Source organism: Lactuca sativa, chromosome 5 (assembly GCF_002870075.4).
Source record: "Lactuca sativa cultivar Salinas chromosome 5, Lsat_Salinas_v11, whole genome shotgun sequence".
Classification (NCBI taxonomy): Eukaryota; Viridiplantae; Streptophyta; class Magnoliopsida; order Asterales; family Asteraceae; genus Lactuca; species Lactuca sativa.
Genome location: NC_056627.2, coordinates 287,992,844 through 288,014,273, shown reverse-complemented (window position 1 = coordinate 288,014,273; position 21,430 = coordinate 287,992,844). Strand labels below are relative to the sequence as shown.

Below are 21,430 nucleotides of genomic sequence, written 5' to 3'. Positions count from 1 at the left end.
TCATGATATAAATGTCATTTTCTCATCTTCCAACCAAAACATCCATTTTATCATTTACATATCAAAACCTAAAGCTAATAATTCTCTCTTAGCTTCTTATGTTGCAACTCTTCTGGATCTTGACGTCGAATTCAAAGTCGAGTTGTCTTTCACACTTTTGCCTTAATGGTTGGTTCTCCTCCACTTGGGTTCGAACTTTCACTTTCTGTTACTTACAACCAATCAAAGCTCATTATGGCTCTGTTTATGTGATTTTTGTAGCACTCTTTATAAAGAATAAACTCTTAGCTGTCATATCAATGACTTTATCATCCTCAACGTAGTATCACTGCTTGTGCTCGCAACAAGTGATCTTATGTACATTACATTTACTGATATACACAATTCGGTAAATCGCTTCTTTACTTGGTATCACCCCTTATTCTTTTTGTTCTTCGTTTACAAAGTGGCCAACCGCTCAATCTCCCATGAAGACGTGTTTCCCCAATACCACCTCTTAGGAAACAATAAAGAAATAATATGGCTGAATGATCTCGTTGTACATTAAACACAATCATATATATAGAGTACATGGGGAGAGTAAATAAGGAAATACAATAATACATAATATATGCTAAACTAATATAAAATGTATACCAAGCTATCTATAATCACTAATACCCCCCCCCCAAGGGAACGGGTGGCAGTCTTGTACATAAACAATTTCAAAATAACTCAAATGTTGGTTGACGAAGCGGTTTGGTGAATATATCTGCCACTTGGAGCTTGGTAGGAACAAATTTAGTATGAAGTTTCCCAACTAATACCAACTCACGAATGAAGTGATAGTCAATATAAATATGTTTTGCACGTTTATGAAAAATCGGATTTTGGCTCATAAAAACAACACTGAGATTATCACGTAAAAGGGTAGGTGGACCAATCTTTAATGCATTTAGATCACACAAAAGGTGGGTGATCCAAATAACTTCAGAGGTCGTTTTTGCCATAGCTTTGTATTTAGATTCACAACTGGATCTTGAAACAATATGTTGCTTTTTAGCGCTCCATGAGACCAAGTTACCTCCCAGAAAAAAATGAATAACCATATGTTGATCGTCTTGTTTCAATGCATCTTGCCCAATCCATATTAGAGTATCCAACAATAAAATGGTTTACTGGACGTTTGAATACCAAAGCATGTGAAAGAGTGCCTTTGACATATCACAAAATCCTTTTTACCGACTGAAAATGAAAAGTTGTTGGAGCATGGACAAATTGATTGGAATGATTAACCGCGTAAGAAAGATTTGGTCGAGCGATTGTTAAATATTATAGAGCTCCAACCAAAGATCGATAATAAGTAGGATCTGAAAAGGCAGTACATATTGAAGAGAACACATCAGTTGTACTCATAGGGGTAGCGATGGGTTTGGAATCAATCAAGGTAGCTCGTTTGAGAATTTCTTAAGCATTTTTGTTTGAGATAGAAACAAGGAATTTAATGTATGTGTGACCTCAAGGCCAAGGAAATAAATTAATGAGTTCACCGAGATCTTTTGTGAAAGGTCTTTGTGAAGAGAATCACTGAAACGTTTAATGGAAGACTCATCATTTCCGGTGATAATGATATCATTGACATAAACAAGGAGGTAAATGAGACATGATCCTTTAAGGAAGGTAAATAAAGACGTGTCAACTTGATTGCAAGTGAAACCCTGTTGACTCAGATATGTGCTCAATCATTGAAACCATGCACGTGGGGCTTGTTTAAGACCGTATAAAGCCTTTTTTAGACGACCAATATGATTAGGAAAGCGTTTGTCAATATAACCCGAGGGTTGCTCCATAAAAACTGTTTCAGAGAGGTTGTCATTTAGGAAAGACTTTTTGATATCCAATTAATGTAAGGACCAACCTCGAGTAACAACAATAGAAAGCACGACTCGAACGGTGGAAGCTTTAATAACCAAAAGTCATTTTTGACTACAACTTAGTTAAGATTAATCCTTCTAGATAATCTTCCATCAAAAAGTCATTTTTGATGCTTATCGTCTCTAAATAGACTAGCCCTGATTTACGGGCGTTACACAGCTCATCCACCCATGTTTTCGCATTATGATGATTTTGGGATTGTACTCTAATAACTGTTTTCTTACAAAGTACTTTTGAATGTTTAACAAAGGAGTATTGAATGTTTACTTAAAGATAATTTATGTTTTGGTTGAATTAAAATCAAAATTTTTACCACATAATTTAGGGATGTTACAATTATCAGTGACATCATGTGAATTATGTATTGTCAGGGATCTTCACACTTGCCTTTACTTTTAGTATTGGCTTGTCATGTACTTTCATTAGTGGTGAGTTTAAATCAAACATTTGAATTTCTTTACTAGTTTATATGTTGTAGAAGATGCACTCAAAACCATGTCTAATAGGTTTATTGCACATTTTGTCATTTTTGGTTTCCATTTCTTGCCATGGTTGGAAACCATATTTTTTGGTGATTTTTAAGGAATGATGTGAAAGTGTTAACGTAAGGAAGGTGATTCTGAAAGCATTGATTCTAAGTCTTAAGAACTGTGGTAGTTGTGAGTCTGACTTCATTCATATTTTGGGCGGAAAATAGAGGATCTGACTGCAGTTTCTTGGTTCTTTTCTTATTTGGGGGTATTTATGGTGTTTATCGTATTTTCCATCATTTAAGTTTGTAACACTCCCCCAACCAATGTTGTTACATAACATGTTTTGGGTTCTAATTAACCAATTTACTAAATTACTATCTATGCAGATATTTATCCCTATGGGAAAGAGTTACATATTAAATTTGGAATTGTATCTGACAATATCTTTCGTTACTCATCGTGTTGATGCACAAGATTCTGGAGCAAAAGCTCCAAACTTTGATGATGACAATGGTGGATGTTGATGGGTTAAATGTTTAATGTGGACATCCATGCATCTCTTTATGAAAACATACCCTTATTGGTTTGTTTTGTTTGTTCAGGTTGTTGAAGTTAATGTGAAAATTGAAGAATATGGGAAAGTAACATCCATAATAATGTGTGATTCCACACTGAAGAAACATTACATAAATATGAAAATGAAGTTATGCATGATTGCAATTAGTTATCTCCCCGTCATTGGATTGTAAGCATCTTTTCCCTTTTAAAATAATTATATGTATCTTTTTGTATATTATTGTTGAATTGTGTTTTTTTTTTTTTTGTGTATGTAGATTAGAAACACTCGGACTGTGAATAGGACGGGACAACTGATCGAGTATGTAACATCCCCCTCTGGCACGTATCACAATATTGTCCGCTTTGGGCCACTCGGCACGAGGACTTCCTAGGGGGTCACCCATCCTGGTACTACTCCCGCCAGAGCACGCTTAACTGCAGAGTTCTTATGGGATCTGCTGCCCTCACGGCTTTAAAACGCGTTGTGATAGGGAAGATATCCACACCCCTTATAAGGAATGCTTAGTTCTCCTTCCCAGCCGATGTGGGATCAGATCTAACCCACTTTCACCCCCCCCCCCCCCATTATAGGGTTCGACGTCCCCGTCGAACACATCGTCCCGTGCCCTGGCTCTGATACCATTTGTAACATCCCCCTCTGGCACGTATCATAATATTGTCCGCTTTAGGCCATTCGGCACGAGGACTTCCCAAGGGGTCACCCATCCTGGTACTACTCCCGCCCGAGCACGCTTAACTGCAGAGTTCTTATGGGATCTGCTGCCCTCACGGCTTTAAAACGCGTTGTGTTAGGGAAGGTATCCACACCCCTTATAAGGAATGCTTAGTTCTCCTTCCCAGCCGATGTGGGATCAGATCTAACCCACTTTCACCCCCCATTATAGGGTTCGTCGTCCCCGCTGAACACATCGACCCGTGCCCTGGCTTTGATACCATTTGTAGCGGGTTAGATCTGATCCCACATCGGCTGGGAAGGAGAACTAAGCATTCCTTATAAGGGGTGTGGATACCTTCCCTATCACAACGCGTTTTAAAGCCGTGAGGGCAGCAGATCCCATAAGAATTCTGCAGTTAAGCGTGCTCGGGCGGGAGTAGTACCAGGATGGGTGACCCCCTGGGAAGTCCTCGTGCCGAGTGGCCCAAAGCGGACAATATTGTGATACGTGCCAGATGGGGATGTTACAAATGGTATCAGATCCAGGGCATGGGACGATGTGTTCGACGGGGACGTCGAACCCTATAATGGGGGGTGAAAGTGGGTTAGATCTGATCCCACATCGGCTGGGAAGGAGAACTAAGCATTCCTTATAAGGGGTGTGGATATCTTCCTTATCACAATGCGTTTTAAAGCCGTGAGGGCAGCAGATCCCATAAGAACTCTGCAGTTAAGCGTGCTCGGGCGGGAGTAGTACCAGGATGGGTGACCCCCTGGGAAGTCCTCGTGTCGAATGGCCCAAAGCGGACAATATTGTGATACGTGCCAGAGGGGGATGTTACAAATGGTATCAGAGCCAGGGCACGGGACGATGTGTTCGATGGGGACGTCGAACCCTATAATGGGGGGGTGAAAGTGGGTTAGATCTGATCCCACATCGGCTGGGAAGGAGAACTAAGCATTCCTTATAAGGGGTGTGGATATCTTCCCTATCACAACGCGTTTTAAAGCCGTGAGGGCAGCAGATCCCATAAGAACTCTGCAGTTAAGCGTGCTCGGGCGGGAGTAGTACCAGGATGGGTGACCCCCTGGGAAGTCCTCGTGCCGAGTGGCCCAAAGCGGATAATATTGTGATACGTGTCAGAGGGGGGTGTTACAGAGTATAAGCTGGTACTATGTTCAAACTGCTTGCTATGAGCAGGTTGGGAGGCTAAGGTGCTGTTTGTTTTTTCGAATCGAAAATTTAAGAAGTCTGCGGACCACCTCTGCAATCCTCTGTAGCAGAAAAGGTGGAACAAACGGCTACAACCTATAATAAGAAGTATGTTTGTTTTTAACATCTGCAGACTGCTGCAGCAAACTGATATTTAAATAAACTAACTTTATAAACTGAAAATAATTCTCAACACCAGAGTTTATAATTCTAGTCTTAAAACATTGAAAAAAAAATACTAAAAAGAACATGTAAAAAAACAAAAATATAAAACTTTAAAAAAAACTTAAAAAATGTAAAAGAAACTATTAGTCTTATTCTAGATAGAAAAACTAATTTTAAAAAACATAAAAAAAAGAGAATAATAAAAAAAATTAAGAAAAAATTACAAACGGTGTCTACAAAGTTCGTAAAAAATTACATACGTTAAAAAAGATGCAATTGAAACTGAAAATATTATTAATAGAAACGGTAAAAAAATTAAAAAAATCAAAGTTTTTTTTTTAAGAAAAATCAAGTTAAAAAAATTTATGGAAACTATAAAAAGAAATTGTATCAAATCCGTAAATAAAAATTTAAGAAAATCAAAGTTTAAAAAAAAATAAGTTATACCAAAATTCTAAAAAAACACTTGGAAAAAATGAAAGCTGGAGAGGTTAGAAGAGGCAAGTCAAGTGTTGTGCCACGCAGCACACGCGAAGAGGTTTTGTAGTCTGAAGTCTTCTAAAAAACAAACTGTTGTGAGAGGGAAAATGTTGCGCGTGTGCTGCGCCGCGTAGAGGTTTTGTAGTCTGAAGTCTTCTAAAAAACAAGCTGCTGTGAGAGGGAAAATGTTGCGAATGTGCTGCGTCGCACAGCAGTAAGTGGTTTGAAGAGTTTTTTTTTTTAAAACAAACAACACCTAAGTTTTTTAGAAAAGCTGAATTTCTTAAACATAATCTTTGGGTTACACCGTATGCACTTGTTGAGAATTTTCATGGAGGAGAGTTTCCTAATCAGAATCCACGTGTTGGTGAAGACTTAGCCTCATGGGTCAACCAAAATCGTTCTCTTGAGTTTCCGAAAACTGATATCGTACTTTGGTCCATAATACAAACTAATTCTTTATTTTAATTTGATTTATTTATGGGAAAATTCCTTTGAATTTGATTTGACCATCACCATCCGACGTGTGGAGCTATGTATTTGGGTTCACTTATGTTCCTAGGCTAGAAGACTAGCATGTTATGCCAGTGGAACACATTGGTTTTATGCGTCATGGTAATCATCAATTTATTATAACTTATCTCAATCAATCAATATCATAATCCCATAATAAGTATTTTTTTTTCACTTGTTTGTTCTACCTAAGATTCCTACATAATCTATGTGACCCAAAAAGTCGAAATGATTTCAAGATTATTTCAACATTTTATCAATAAATGCTACTTTCTATTTGCCACACAGGAATGTAATGTGAACATCACAAATGATCGAAAAGTCGAAACGATTTCAAGTTCATTTCAACATTTAATCAAGCGACTAATGCCCATACAAATTCTTATAGTGGTTTATTATCGATATCTATAATGAGGTTAGTAAATAGTAACAATCATATAACTTTGTTACAAATATTTAAAAAAATAGTCTACCTGCTTTCCAAATTATTGTGTTTAGTCTAAAGTTGAAACATTTTTTTTTTCAATTTTGGTTCATATTTTATCCACTTTGATCACTACATACTTGGAATGAGGACCAAAGTGAGAAGAGTTTTCAAAATTTGACCGAAATGCAAACCTTGTCATTCTCAAATGCATGAGCTTCTTGGTACCACTGGTTCAAAACCTAATAAAAAACGTATCAGGAGATGCTACAAATCATTGACGAGATGGACGGATAAAACTATCTATATTATTGATGTCTTTTTGTCTATGCACCGATGTTATGAATCTCTATTCAAATATTTTTGAATGCTAACCATGTCATCATATAACCACATTTTGTTACCCTTTGCTATGTCACAAATCATCAAAGATTACTAATGTTATCGATATCTATTTTTGAATGCTAATAATGTCATCATATTACCAAAATTCATTCAAACCCACAACTTAGCCCAAACTTTTTACTAGTTTCGTATTAAATTAACATTTATGTTAGTTTTTGTGAATTCCAGCTCTAATCCGTATAAACTAGCTTACCGGTAACATATTCCGTTAAACGTGTTCCGTTTGGGATCCATTCCTATTTTTAACCGATGCAAAACCCTAATTTAACATCTTATTTTCAAGAATCGGGAGGAGATAGGCTTATCCATCTCCAACCAATCTCGTAATCTACAGCTCTTAAATGTGTGGATACCATATCTCTCCCTACAAACCCAATTTCCCACATGGCATCATCCAATCCATGCAACTACATCCAAACGACCCCACCATACCCTCCTCAGATTCTTGGCCATCGTTCCATATACTCTCCGATCGACGATAGAAATAATCACATTCACTCAAATCACAGGTTGTAAGCTTCTGCTGTTTTGCAACAATGGCGTCTCTTGCAACCTTCGCACCCACCACCGTTAACGGCCTTGCCGGCAGTTCCCTCTCCGGAACCAAGCTTAACCTCAAGCCTTCTCGCCTCAGTCTCAAACCCAAATCTCAAAGGTACTAATTTCAACTCATAATTTCGTCTTTACATCGGCTCATTGATGTTGTTAATCATCAATGCATAGATCTGGAGCTGTGGTTGCTAAATACGGAGACAAAAGTGTGTACTTCGATTTGGAAGATTTGGGCAACACCACCGGTCAGTGGGATGTCTACGGTTCCGATGCTCCTTCACCTTACAACCCCCTCCAGGTATTCGACTTAATGCCTCAATGAGTTAATTAACACCAAATGATCAAAGTTAGAGTTTAATTGTTGACCAAAGTCGATGGATTTTACAAAAAGAAAGTTTAAGTTGTGATGATTTTATTGCAGAGCAAGTTCTTCGAGACATTTGCTGCGCCTTTTACCAAGAGAGGATTGCTACTCAAGTTCTTGATTCTTGGAGGTGGTTCCACCCTTGCTTACTTCAGCTCCACCGCTACAGGTGACGTGTTACCCATCGTCAAGGGCCCACAACTACCACCTAAGCTAGGTCCACGTGGCAAAATCTAATCTGATAAACATTTTATATAGTTATGTCTTTTATGTATCCTTGCCACAACTTGTAAGTACATGTTTGCTTCCTACTCCAAAACTCCTTTCACTTTTCAAGTATATGATGTGGTAGAATCAAGCATGAATTCGTGTTCATTACAAATCTTTTTGTACAATTGATTCATCAGTTTCAACCCCAATCCAATCCAATTCACACCAAACACAATATACAATCTGTTCTCTTCTATACATTTTACATTTTACATTTTACATGGGAAGAAAGAACAGTAAATCGAAACTCTATGTAGGTCTGAAATTGTGAACTTTTGTGTTGAATGTGGCAATGTCATTGAATGATTCAGCTTTCTATCTCTTCTACTGCATCTGGGAATTTACCTGATGTTAATATCTTGACTGAATCTTTAAGAGAATTGGTCTTCATATCTCCCAAAGATGGATTTTGTGTAAGAGCATCTGCATGCTGTACGTCTTCTATACGTGACAACACTTTATGTGCCAAACTTTCTAGGATTCTTGAATAACTCTCAAGAATAGCAAGCCCAACATCCTATAAAATCAAACAAACAAGCAAAAACTTAATGAATGTTTTCAACTAATTCCATGATATGGGGTTTGAAAAGTGAAAAGGCGTTAGTTAGTTGTTACTCTATTGTGTTCGATTTTGCTGATTTCTAGTATGGATTGAGGGATCCCAGGGTAACGTTGTTTAAGAATTAATAAAATAGTCTCTGCTCGATCTCCAAATTGTTCTCTTTTTTCCAAACTAACACCTGAACCCCAACTAGATCTTCCATCTTTAGCAGACATCTTCCTCTTCCATATCACTACAGACGCCTCGATTCTGTTCTTGAGGTCAACAATTTTATGATCAATCGTTAAATCCATTGATGAAAGAAAGTGATCCGGATCAAAGTGCTCAACCGTTATACTCTTATAGATATAGTCTCCCAAGCTCGCCCTTCCATTCTGAAACAATCAATAATCATCAAGATTCAATCTTTTATCATCAAGATTCAATTTTTTTTTTCTATTAAGATTTGATCTTTTATCAACACGTTTCAAAATTTTCTATAAAGATTCATTATAAGTTCATCAAGAATTTAATTTTTTTCTATTAAGATTCGATTTTTATCACCAAGATTTAATCTTTTTTCATCAAGATTCAAATTTTTTTTTTCTATAAAGATTGAATTTTTGGTAGAAAAGTTTGATGTATTGAAGTGAAGTACCTTTGGGAGGGTTTCGGTGTAGCTTTCAGGGACTTCCATTTCCATTAGAATTTGTGCGTTAATGGCTAAGGCTGCTTTGAGTACTTGGTGAACTGCGTCTTTTTGAAATTGTAACCATTTCTTTGTAGACTCTGATAAACCGTCTGCAGGGACCTTTGGGGTTGGTAACCACCATTTATCTTCTTCCCTCTTTCTTTGGCTTTTTGCTTCGTTGTCATCTTTTGATGCATACGTGAACTCATGTTCCCCTTGAAAATTATCCAAGCACTCCTACACACCCACATATTACATGTTAGGCGTAAATGTCCAACACTATGTTTAACTTGTTTACATTAAAGTGTTTCATCATTTTCTTAAACACTTATTTTAAACATTATTTTATATCGAACTTAACATTTAATGAAAAAAAAAAAAAAGCCCAAGTATAAGATAGGGCTTGTCTTCTTCTTACAATGAGCATGGCGTCAAGCTTCCTTAATGCAGGAATGTTCATATGGAGGTCGCTCCGTTGCCTTGTAACCATAATCTGTTCACAGTAAAATTTAAGCATTTAATTCATATTCAAAATCCTTTCTCATCCATTTAATATTCAAGAAAAATGCATATATCGATACAGAGAAAGAGAACGTCTACCTCCATGTTTACGCCATTAGTGTTTTGTTTTGAGGGGACAAATTCAACAATGTGATCGGTGACAGATAAGAGCCAGTCCATTTCCTTCCGCCACCTTGCTTTCCTTTCCGGTGGCATTGGCTCTAATCGTGATTGTTCCCCAAAAACAGCAGCTGAATACATGGATCGAGAATCAATCAATTACAGTTTTCAGAAAATCGAATTATAATTATGAAAATCAGAATGTGTAGGTATAATATGTGTAGAACCTGCTAGATTCGTAATGGCATTTGACAAAGCCTGAGCTGATGAAACGCCCTTTCCTCCGCCTGACATATCCTCGCCTAAAAGCAATTTCGCGAACTTTTCCTTCACCGTATCCAAATCTGAAACTGCAACTCAATTCTCACCCAATTTAATCAATCAATCCAACGAAATTCCAGGTTTAGGGCACAACGAAATCATTAAAACATGAAATCCGAATAAAACTCGGGAAAAAAGTGGCGATTACCTGAGCATTTGCTGTCATTGTTTGTGGCGCCTTCATCACCTACTCCGGGATTCATGTTTTGTTCATCCTCAGCTGCTCGAACCATTTTGAATTCGAGCAGCGAGGTTCATACGATGAAGATGAAGACAAACCGGTGAACAAACTGCACGCACGATTTCTTCTTTTATTTTTTTCCTTTTGAGAATTAGATGAAAAAAGAGGGATTTGGGAGGTTGATTCTGCAAAGAAAGAATTGGGGATTCTGGAGAGACAACAATGGAGATGGTTTGTTAGCAGGGGGATTGAAGGATGGTGGTTTGCATGGAAGAAGGGGAAATAAGGATAAAGGGTAAACATATACCACAATTATGTTGGATTTTTAGCTTGTGCAATTCTTTCGCAGAAAGTTTTATTTTTGCATGTAAAAAACAAGATAAATTGCATGTAAGATTTTTTCATTTAATTATTATTTATTTATTATATCACTGAGTGATAACCCATGTACTACGTTAGATTACGTTAATAAATCAATACAAAGACTATAAGAATAACAATCATTGCAAATAAATATTCTTTTATATAATTTGTACATCTAATTATTTAATTAAAGTATCTAACTTGATTAGGTTTTCTATATTTGTTTATTTATAGCATTTTAAAAAAGCATACTGATTTTATTGAATTATATCTTAATTTCTTGAGCCACATTTATTGTTGATTTTAGTGAGAGCAAATTTAAAATGAAGAAACAATAAAGTGACACGTGACATAGTATTAAATAAGATGCGTATTAGAGTGTCTCGTTACAAAATAATAATAAAACTATTCTTTTATTAGTATATTAGTATAGAAAGATTTAACTTTTTAAATCTAAAACTTATATTATAACTTCATAATTTTATAATTCAATACAGACGTCATTTGCAATAATATTTTTGCAATTTATAATTCAATAATAGTTTCAACATTACAAAAGTCAAAAAACATAATGAAGCAACTACCATCGTCTAAGCATCTACTTCCACACAACTCAAAATTTAAATGGAATATATGTCAAGTAACATCGTATAGTTCTTAACTTTTAAGTCTTCATTTATGTTTAATATTGTATAATTCTTAAGTTTGTTATCCTTTATGTACTGTTTTTTTTTCATTGGTGTTACTAATGTGTTAAGTTGTACTATTATTTTATTTCCAAAAAGACGTGTTTGATATTGAATGTTGAAATCTTTCATTCAGGCTCTCACTTCACTGGTAAGAAACCAAGTATTGGGTTCTTTCAATACAAAAAAAACTATTGTCTCCCTCTCCGGTACATTATTCTCACGTACCCCATATGCCTCCATCTACTTCCTATAGGCATTTTACATATCTATTTTACATATATACACCATTCTTTATATAAAATACTTCTAATCAAACTTCTTTTTCTATGAGTCGATCCCACAAACATTTACCGAAAGAAAATTCATTGGATTACCTTGTTCTTACCAATTCTAGCAAGAAACTTCTCTAAGTCGGTATTACACCCATCCATTTCATAACCCCAAACCTCACCAAATTCCATATATTTTAACATCTTGTCAATGAGAGAAGCGCAATTAATTTTTGTCATGTCTTTTTCCTAACCATCATAGTTTTTATCCAAGTGCTTGGAAATCTATTTGATGTCGAAGCTTCATTAACATGCACAAACTAATATGGTCATGATTAGTACCACTCGACCCCACTTCTGAAGGGGGCACCAGAACAAGTTTCACATGGCTGTTATATATAGTTCCATCAAATCATGGGGGCTTTAACAACGAATCAGAGATTGTATCCTCTCTCTCAACTCCAACACCTTCTTGATCACTCTCTTCTCTCCCCAATACTTCACCATCCATATAGTTTCTTCATAAAAAATACCTATTTCAGCCTTACCTATGTTTCTCTCATATTCTTTGGTTATATTCAAGACCCACCTTAAAATTTATTTGATTCACACATCATAAACCACACCTTCCATCGTAACCTAATAAAAACGTAAACAAAAGGGTCTTGCTTCTTATTATCGGTTCATGAAATCAAGAGGAATACCAACGATTGGTAACAAAACGCCTAAAACTAGATAACAGATAAGAAACCTAGATAAAGATAACAACCATATGCCAGCTAGATAATCAACTAATATGCCGGTTAGATAATCAACTAATAGATAAGAAGCTAAATCGAATTCCTTCACTCCCCCTCAAGTTGGACCGTGAAGATTACGAATGCCCAACTTGGCAAGCAGAAACCGTAAACGATCAGTTCCAAGAGGTTTGGTAAAAATGTCAGCTAGCTGATTGGTAGTATGGATGAAACAAGGTTGGATATGTTGAGACTCAACTCTTTCACGAACAAAGTAGCAATCCATTTCAACATGCTTGGTACGTTCATGGAAGACAGGGTTACTAGCAATATGACGAGCAGCCTGATTATCGCAATATAGAGGAGTTGGAGTGTGTTGATGAACCCCAAGATCAGTTAAAAGCCAACGTAACCACAAAACTTCACTAACAGCAGTGGCCATAGCATGGTATTCAGCTTCAGCAGAGGATCGAGATACCACCGATTGTTTCTTCGTTTTCCAAGAGATTGGGGCACCACCCAATGTGATAAAATAACCGGTTTTGGAACGGCGAGTCACTGGATAGCCCAACCAATCTGAGTCGGAGTAAGCCACGAGACTAAGATCTCCATTTGATGGAAAGAAAATTCCTTGTCCCAGAGTAGTTTTAAGGTAGCGTAACACTCTTATAGCAGCATCAAGATGAGGTTGACGAGGTGAAGCAACGAATTGACTAAGAGTGTTGACTGCAAGAGTGATGTCAGGCCTTGTGACTTGAAGGTACAGGAGACGCCCAATGAGGCGTCGAAAACGACTAGCATCTACAAGAGGAGCATCCGTAGCATTATTGAGATGAATATTTTGCTCCAGCGGAAAAGAACTAGGACGACATCCTTGAAGACCACTATCGGCGAGAATATCCATAGTGTACTTTTGTTGACTAAGGACTAAACCATCTGGTGTTCTAGTGGCTTCAATACCCAAAAAATACTTCAATGGACCCAAGTCTTTAATACTGAACTTCCTATCAAGATACACCTTAATTTTAGTGATAAGTGCATTGTCGTTGCCAAGTAAAATTACGTCATCAACATAAATGAGGGCAGCAATATACGTTGAGGCTTTCTTGAAGACGAATAGAGAATGATCATCCTTAGACTGTACAAACCCGAAACCCAAATTCGCCTTACTACATACATCCTAATGACTATCCTCGTCAAATGCATGGCAACGACACCCTCAATGACAGCAACTATGGAGATTGTTCTAGAGAGATGAAGGAATTCCTTCTCGCCAAAAATAGGGCAGGTTTTATCGATGGATCAATTGGAAAACCAGATGAAGCAGAACCAGATTTCAAGGCATTGCAGCGGAGTGATGCCATCATAAATGGATGGCTTATTACTGCTATGGAGAAAGATATCCGAAATAGCATGAAGTATGCTACCCCTGCCCAAGAAATTTGGGATGATCTCGAGGAGCGTTTCGGGAAAGAAAGTGCTCCACGAGCATATGAATTGAAGCGAGAACTGACAACGATGAGGCAAGACAATGCATCGGTTTCAGCCTATTTCACTAAGATGAGGAGTATTTGGGATGAGATTCAATCTGTATCACCCATACAAAAATGTACCTGTGGCAAGTACACTTGTAACCTTGGGAAGAGATTGATGGAATCCAAAGAAAAGGAACGCATATATGAATTCCTCATGGGTTTAGATGAAGCTTTTGGAACTCTTAAGACTCAAGTCTTAAGCACTAAACCTATGCCCTCTCTTGGAACTGTTTATCACCTGGTCAGCTCTGATACCATAATAAAAACGTAAACAAAAGGGTCTCGCTTCTTATTATTGGTTCATGAAATCAAGAGGAATACCAACGATTGGTATTTATACAAAACGCCTAAAACTAGATAGCAGATAAGAAACCTAGATAAAGATAACAACCATATGCCAGCTAGATAATCAACTAATATGCCAGCTAGATAATCAACTAATAGATAAGAAGCTAAATCGAATTCCTTCATAACCATCACCATATATGTCATGAGTGTAGGTTCTAACTTTTAATGCTTTCATACACACCCTCCCATATGTAATGTTCTCCTCGTGATCTTCATCATCGACCATGGATGTTCCTCATATGTTTGCAACTTTTTTAAAAGCATTAGTTGTCCATGCACTTAAAGGCAACCCCTCAATTTCCACCCAAACTAAACATTCCTTAACAAAAAAGATTTTGTAACCGAGCATATATATAAGTCCTTGATTTTTTTTGGCAAAGAAATTCATGCTGCTTGAAATTAACACGAGAACTTCAAGCCTTAAACTCTATCCAAAACCAAGCACCATCAATGTAGCTAATCTCCAAGTCCACAAAACCTTCATCCATATATACACAAATGATGGAGATTCGTAGTGCTTAATACTTCCTTTATTTCAACCAAAACAACACATGTTGAATCTTGAATAATCAATAAGTCTCTGGCATCTAACAATAAGATAAGTTTTTTTTTTGGATTCAACGACTCTCTTATACCTGTTCCCCAAACTTTCCGGCTACTACGTTCACAAAAGAACACGATAAACACTCATTCTTTTGCATACCAGCCTTGATGTTATTTTATGGAATGGTTTCATTTTGTTGCCAGTATTCTCGTCTCTCAAAAACTTATATGTCGCAAATAATGATCATGTCCTCTGTATATACTATATATATTTGTTGCTAATTCTCCTTCGTCCACCTCATTAAGAGATGAACAAATGCAAAACATTTTCCTAGCTTTTGATAGCTTTCTAGCAATGTAAACATCTGACACCTTTCCCTACGTCCCACACTAAGTCTTAAGTTTCCACTAACATTGGCAAACTCTCACATCAAATGTTATTGAGATCTTATTCGAGCTTTTAAACTTATGGTTCATACCATTATACTATCAACGCCGATTAATTTTAGTTGGACGCTTTCCTATATCAACATCAACTCCTTTGAATCTCCACTCCTAATCTTTACATCTTTGTGCTAGCATTCCCATCTGGTACCATTGCTTTTCATCCAACCCTAATCGTAGATCTCCTTCCCATGAATGTAGGCAATAACTCATTTGCCTCAATCGTCTCAAAAGCATCAACGCAGTAAAATCACGTAGTTAATTTGGAAAAAAAAATTGACAGTTTAAATTATTCATGAATTCCGCCAATCTTCATATCCTTGGATGTAGAATCTTTTTTATTTTTATTTTTATATTATTTGTGTGTGTGTGCCAATCTTCCTCATATTAGAGCATACACAATACCAGCATATTTATAGTTTTTCAAACCAAAGAACTCTTGAAAATTAAAAAGGCTATAAGATAGTTTTTCAAATCAAAGCAGTTTCAAGCTGCTTGTTAATTAAAAAGCTCTTCTCACGAGTTCTTTTAATGTCTGTGTAAATCAAAACATTTTCAAGTTGTTTGTTAATTAAAAAGCTCTTCGGCTCTTCTCATGAGTTCTTTTAATGTTTGTGTCGTTCTCATATTTTCAACCAACTATAACTAAAGAACATATACAAACATCCTATATTTTTTTTTTTTTTAAAGTTCTCATATTGTGAGAGATACAACAAGCTTTTTCTTTTTTAGCTTTTAACGAAAAACTTAACTAAAAAACCTCTTGTATTATGGATGCTCTTATGATCCAATAAAGTCCAAGCGGCACATTCATATCCTAACTCAATTTTAGAGTAAGGCTTGGAAACTCGATTAATTTGCCGATTTCACCGCACTGTAACTTCTTTCACAATATATAAAATGGTTAATAAACAACACAATTCGGGCTACTTGTTTCCTATCATCAAAACCAACAAGATTGATAAACAGTGTTAATCGCATCCGCTGATAATCTCATGATGACAAACACATTTTTTTTTGGGGATAAAAAGAAGTCATCAAATCAACTATTAACACAATAGTAGAAACCGAAATAACAAAATAAACTCTTCTCCCATTTTGGTTAACAAAAGGTGGAAAAATAACTTCTGGAACACCTCAAAGGGATTAAAACTCAAATATAAGTTTCGAAGGATATCGACAAATAAAATTAAAGAAAGTAAACAAAGAATATCGAATCGAAAATCATATACCAATATATTATATCTATGAATCACATAAAACGCATGCGACATGTCAATACATGGTCAAATAGAATTCAATCACATGCAAAAGCTATGTACTAGCGGTCAAATTGTTGAATTTGTTGGTACTAAATATACAATCTCAATTCTCAAGCATGCATAAGAACAAATCATATAGCACCAATTTAAGAAAAATGAATCATAAACAATCTCTCAAAGACATGGTAAGACATTGATGATCCATGTAGATGTGTGAACACCACATAGATTACAATTTCATCTCTTAAACTTAAAAATGTAGTTTAACTACATATTACATAACAGATGAAAATCATTGAAAGTTGTGTGAGATCCTAGTTGTAGCTTTCTAATCTATAAACACTGGAGTTAACAATGGCTTCTTGGAAAAATGAGCCTCTAGGTTCCCTACCACAAGATCAGCCATGGCTTTTACAGTCTCAACAGTGTCACTCCCAATATGTGGCACGAGTACTACATTATCAAGACCAAAAAGTTCTTCAGGGACATGGGGTTCATTCTCAAACACATCAAGACCTGCAGCTGCTATCCGCCTTTCAATAAGGGCGGATACCAGTTCAGGTTCATCAATGTGTGGGCCCCTCCCAATGTTGATGAGAAAACCCTTGGGGCCCAGTGCATCGATGACTTGGCGGTTGATGATGTGGCGAGTTTCTTCGGTTAGTGCACATGCCACAACAAGGATGTCACAGTCTGAAGCCAATTCAACTACACTGGGGAAGTATTTGTATTTTGATTCTGGTTTTTGTGATCTGGAATAGTAACTTATTGGACAGTTGAATGCTTCAGCTCTCTTGGCAATTGCTGTCCCTATTCTGCCTAGACCTATGATTCCCACCTTTTTGCCACTGAACTGCAACAAGGAATATAAACAAAATATGAAAAATACTAGTCCAAGATAACATCCATGGCATACGATACTGAAAACGTAACATTCTTGAAAAACGATTCATGATCCGATCTTTTTCTCTACAATGTAAATAGAATGAGAGTAATTATGTTGCATAGGTTGAAAGAGCAAAAAAGGAGATGATGATGAAATCAAACCTTAGTAGTCAATTTGAAGTCGCCTTTCTTCCATAATCCACCTCTAACATAACGATCGCATTCACAAATCCCTCTCAAAGTCGCCAACATCAATCCAATAGCTAAGTCAGCCACATCTTCAGTCAACACATCGGGTGTATTAGTAACCCTAATCCCTTTCTCCTTACAATGCCCCAAATCCACCTTGTCTAACCCTACACTAAAACTGGATACAATCTCCAGAGCCGGTAACGAGTCAATCAATTCTCGGTCGGCGCCAACTTTGGTGTTTCCGACGACGGCCCGAATGGAACCGGAGTTCTCCTTGAAAAAGTCATTTTTCTGAGGGAGATTCCACAAGCGGAAGAGATTGAATCGCTTATCGAGTTCTTGTTCGAGGTAAGAAGACATGGGGTAGGTCATTAGTACGCCGATGGCTTTCAATTCCATGATTGAGGTCGGTAAGTTTACTGGCCAAGCTGCCGCTACGGGGTTAGTGATACAGAGCGCACACACACTACACACGGGCCAGTTGGATCCGATCCGAAAAAGCTTCTCAAATTTAATGTAATTATGCTAAATCATTAGGTTAGAAATAGAATCCATGAAAATCATGATTAATAATTTTCAATTTAATGACTAGTTGAATATTTGAATTTTTTTATTAATTTACAAAGATTGAAATTATGTTTGTAAATTTATAATGATCAGTTAAAATTAAGTAGATGTTTGAAGTATATATCAACTTTCACCTTGAGTTTTAAGGTTTCCTCAAAAGACACGAAGCCAAGTCCACAAACATCGTTCTTTTTTTAGAGAGATGTTCAAAAAATGAGGGGTCACTGAACTATACTTGGAGTTGGAATAGATCGTCGAGAATTGCAACTGAAAAGGTGGAGCTGTGTGAAGATGCTTTCAGATTCGACCTTCGAAAGCTCAGGTGACTTTTTGGTTTCACATCTTGGTGTTGGCTTGGGAAACCCTTGGGGTTGTTCTCAGTGAGTTCGATTACGACTATTTAGGATTCAAAGATTTGTACGTCACTTACTTATAAACAATTTTGGAATAGTTGGGTCCCCTTCAAACTCAATTTCTTTTGTTGGAGAGCGGTTCTAAACTGTTTGCCTTCCAAAATTAAGTTAGCAAAAGGGGAGTCAGTTTGACATCAGTTACTTGCAAGACATGTGGGCTTAAGGGTGAGTCTTCCATTCACATTCTATTGCAATGTACTTGGTACGATCACATATTACTTCTCTTGAGGAGCTCCTATCTATCTCTCACGTTTATTGTCAATCCCGACTCAAAAAGGTGACTTGTGTGGTGATCATGTATGCTCTATGGTCAATTTGGAGAGCTATAAATGACATGATTTTCAACAAAGTTCCCTCCTCTTCGGTTCGATTGATTGAAGATATAAAGGCGACTGCATTTCTTTGGGTGAAAATAGAGGGAAAATGATCTCTTTAAATTGGGTTTCGTGGTGTATTTTTCCATTTCCTGTCTCAAGTGTTTTTTTTTTTTTTTTGCGTTTTCTTCTGGCCTTTTTTGCTGCTTGCTAAAGGCTTAACAAATTTTCGTTGTTCAAAATAAAATAAAACTAAGAGGCATAGGTTATCAATTTTGTTATAGCATCTGTATTTGTGTAATATACAATGGTATTCTTGAAATGTTTCTGTTAAAAGAATGCACACGTGGTCCCTATTTAAAAAAAACATACAAATTTATCCTTGTAAAAGTTGTAAGGATTATCCCAGTCAAAAGTACTATTAACAAAAATAACAACAAAATATTGAATTAATGTAACGCCCTGTTTCAGGTCATTTCTTAATTTAAGGTTATGGATTAAAATTCAATTATGTAAAGGTTTTGGGCTTTGAGGATGTCAAGTTTAGATCTTATTGAAGGTTGATAATGTTGGTTATGGGATCTAATCCCTTCACTTGTATGTGGGAACCAAAAGATAAAATGGGAAAAGTTATTCGTTAGGTTTCCTCCATGGAGTATGGTTTTTAGTTCGGTATGTGTTAAGCCAAAAGTAACTAGATAGAATTGTGGGGCTCGTCAATACCTTTCTGTGCATATAAAGTGTTTTGATCAAAAAAACAATCAAATGATATCAACCAAAGTGAATGAGAGGTTGTGGTGTTATATTTGAAGTGATTATCGAATTGAGAACAAAATTGCATTGATTGAAACCTTGGGAGGTGATAATGATCACCCGCCTTACTAAGATCTTCGACACAAAACCTTGGGAGGTGATAATGATCACCCGCCTTATTTAATTGCATTGATTGAAATGTGAATTATAGAAATGGAAATATGTAACAGAGTATAAGTGTTGAAGTAAGTCTGGTTGTGTGTAGTGTGTGGTATACATGTGTATTTATAGTGTAGTCTAAAAGAGTCAACAGGTGGTTAAGAAGGAGAAGACCTCATCTTCTCTCCCTCCTAAAAGAGCCTCCATAGATTTGACTTTAAGACTCCATGATCCCAGAAGAGGAAATCAACTGAGGTCTTTGACCTGGAGAATCTTGGAGTGGATGAGGCGATGAAGAAGTTAATCTCTTTCGCACAATCTTCAAGTATCTTTGTGCTCTTTTATTTTTGTCTATAGTTTTCTTACCGTTGCCTTTTACAGGTTGTCGACCATGTTTCTCGGTCCACTAAGGACCTCAAGGCTAAGCTTGATCGGGTGGAACATGCATTGAAGGAGCAAGAAGGGATCAACAGGAGCTTCTACAGAGGGTGGAGAAGTTAGTTAAGGAGAAAGTGGAGAAAGAAGAGGAGTGTTGGAGGCAGGATCCCAAAATCTCCTCCATGTATGTGTAACACCCGGTTTCGGATTGCTTCGTTGCTGGGGGCTGTGACCCAGTCATCAGTTGACATGGGGGTTATAAGCTTTGGGCAAGGAAGGATTTATCCCATATCAGATGTAGTTTCTAGGGTCTAAGTGAACCATGTATTCAATTATGTCTTCGGAAGCCAAGGGTATGACTGTAAATTGACATCTCGGTCTTTTAATGGTTTTGGGTTTTAATCAGAAGGCTTTAAGGCTAGGGTGTATTGCTAAGAGCGTAGGGATTCTCGCCACCTTTTCGTGGGTATAAGGTTCGTTGGAAACGGACTTAGGACAAGTGAGTTATGACACTTTGAAGGTTTTGGCAAAATTAGCCCCTAATGGAAATACTTGACAGATCAGCCTCATGCATGCAACGATGCATGCACATGTTCAGCTGGGTACGCCCGGTGTAAGCTGGGGTACGCCCAACGTATGAAAGTGAATGATCATAAGTGGTTTTGAGTACGTTGGGCGTACAAAGGGGTACACGGGGTGTACTTCCTTCAGAACAAAACCCTAATTTCTCGACTTGTGCCCTATATAAGCCACATTATGTGACATCCCCATTTTTCTCGACCAGAAAAGACCGATTTAGTTTATCTCTTAAAATAAAATCAGAGTAATCTTTCAAAAGATGTTGTGGAATCTGTTCCCAAAACAAAATATAATAAAATTTTGTCAAAGTATTTCTTAAAGAAATATATTTTCATTATATAAAAAAACCTCGGGATGTCATGTTCCAATACAGACCAAAAGCATAAACAATACACTATAAGCCTTACAACAGTTATTTACAACTAATGGCCTAAAATCCAAAAATCCCTCGTCATCATCCAACTATGCTCTGGGTCCATTACCTGCAATATAAAAAGCTGAGTGGATCAGACTTGGGAGCCTGTTGAGCATATAGGGTTATCAACCCACAATAAATAAATTTATTAATTTTCATCAACCAACAATAAATTTATTGATTTCAACAACTAACAATAAATTTATTAATTTCATCAATCAAC

General features: G+C 36.8%; 4 protein-coding genes and 1 pseudogene across 4 annotated transcripts; 3 read left to right on the top strand and 2 right to left on the bottom strand.

The window, feature by feature from the left end:
* Window positions 1-4,301: 4,301 nt before the first annotated feature.
* LOC128126515 (5S ribosomal RNA) lies at window positions 4,302-4,419 on the top strand (annotated as a pseudogene).
* Window positions 4,420-7,258: 2,839 nt separating this feature from the next.
* On the top strand, window positions 7,259-8,156 carry LOC111910280 (photosystem I reaction center subunit VI-1, chloroplastic). Its single transcript, XM_023906093.3, has 3 exons — window positions 7,259-7,476; window positions 7,545-7,671; window positions 7,795-8,156. The coding sequence occupies exons 1-3, from the start codon at window positions 7,358-7,360 to the stop codon at window positions 7,972-7,974; spliced, it is 426 nt and encodes a 141-aa protein (XP_023761861.1). The 5' UTR covers window positions 7,259-7,357; the 3' UTR covers window positions 7,975-8,156.
* Window positions 7,824-10,578, bottom strand: LOC111910279 (rop guanine nucleotide exchange factor 12). The gene is made up of 7 exons (XM_023906092.3): window positions 10,330-10,578; window positions 10,088-10,210; window positions 9,840-9,991; window positions 9,658-9,732; window positions 9,207-9,476; window positions 8,623-8,943; window positions 7,824-8,524 (listed from the first exon to the last, which is right to left on the bottom strand). Exons 1-7 carry the CDS (start codon window positions 10,412-10,414, stop codon window positions 8,315-8,317), a joined length of 1,236 nt encoding a protein of 411 aa, XP_023761860.1. The 5' UTR covers window positions 10,415-10,578; the 3' UTR covers window positions 7,824-8,314.
* A 3,042-nt stretch (window positions 10,579-13,620) lies between these two features.
* On the top strand, window positions 13,621-14,226 carry LOC111910067 (uncharacterized). The gene has a single exon (XM_023905858.1). It carries the CDS (start codon window positions 13,621-13,623, stop codon window positions 14,224-14,226), a length of 606 nt encoding a protein of 201 aa, XP_023761626.1.
* Window positions 14,227-16,688: 2,462 nt separating this feature from the next.
* On the bottom strand, window positions 16,689-18,131 carry LOC111910278 (glyoxylate/hydroxypyruvate/pyruvate reductase 2KGR). The gene is made up of 2 exons (XM_023906091.3): window positions 17,600-18,131; window positions 16,689-17,405 (listed from the first exon to the last, which is right to left on the bottom strand). Exons 1-2 carry the CDS (start codon window positions 18,026-18,028, stop codon window positions 16,881-16,883), a joined length of 954 nt encoding a protein of 317 aa, XP_023761859.1. The 5' UTR covers window positions 18,029-18,131; the 3' UTR covers window positions 16,689-16,880.
* Window positions 18,132-21,430: the final 3,299 nt, after the last annotated feature.

Bases quoted from the DNA above. Each gene is read 5' to 3' on its own strand.
- LOC111910280 (XM_023906093.3), top strand. From the start codon at position 7,358: ATGGCGTCTCTTGCAACCTTCGCACCCACCACCGTTAACGGCCTTGCC. The intron at 7,477-7,544 runs GTACTAATTTCA...ATCAATGCATAG, and splicing joins CTCAAACCCAAATCTCAAAG to ATCTGGAGCTGTGGTTGCTA. The intron at 7,672-7,794 runs GTATTCGACTTA...ATTTTATTGCAG, and splicing joins CACCTTACAACCCCCTCCAG to AGCAAGTTCTTCGAGACATT.
- LOC111910279 (XM_023906092.3), bottom strand. From the start codon at position 10,414: ATGGTTCGAGCAGCTGAGGATGAACAAAACATGAATCCCGGAGTAGGT. The intron at 10,211-10,329 runs GTAATCGCCACT...ATTGAGTTGCAG, and splicing joins CAATGACAGCAAATGCTCAG to TTTCAGATTTGGATACGGTG. The intron at 8,525-8,622 runs GTAACAACTAAC...TTGATTTTATAG, and splicing joins GCAAAATCGAACACAATAGA to GATGTTGGGCTTGCTATTCT.
- LOC111910067 (XM_023905858.1), top strand. From the start codon at position 13,621: ATGCATGGCAACGACACCCTCAATGACAGCAACTATGGAGATTGTTCT.
- LOC111910278 (XM_023906091.3), bottom strand. From the start codon at position 18,028: ATGGAATTGAAAGCCATCGGCGTACTAATGACCTACCCCATGTCTTCT. The intron at 17,406-17,599 runs GTTTGATTTCAT...TCCTTGTTGCAG, and splicing joins ACTTCAAATTGACTACTAAG to TTCAGTGGCAAAAAGGTGGG.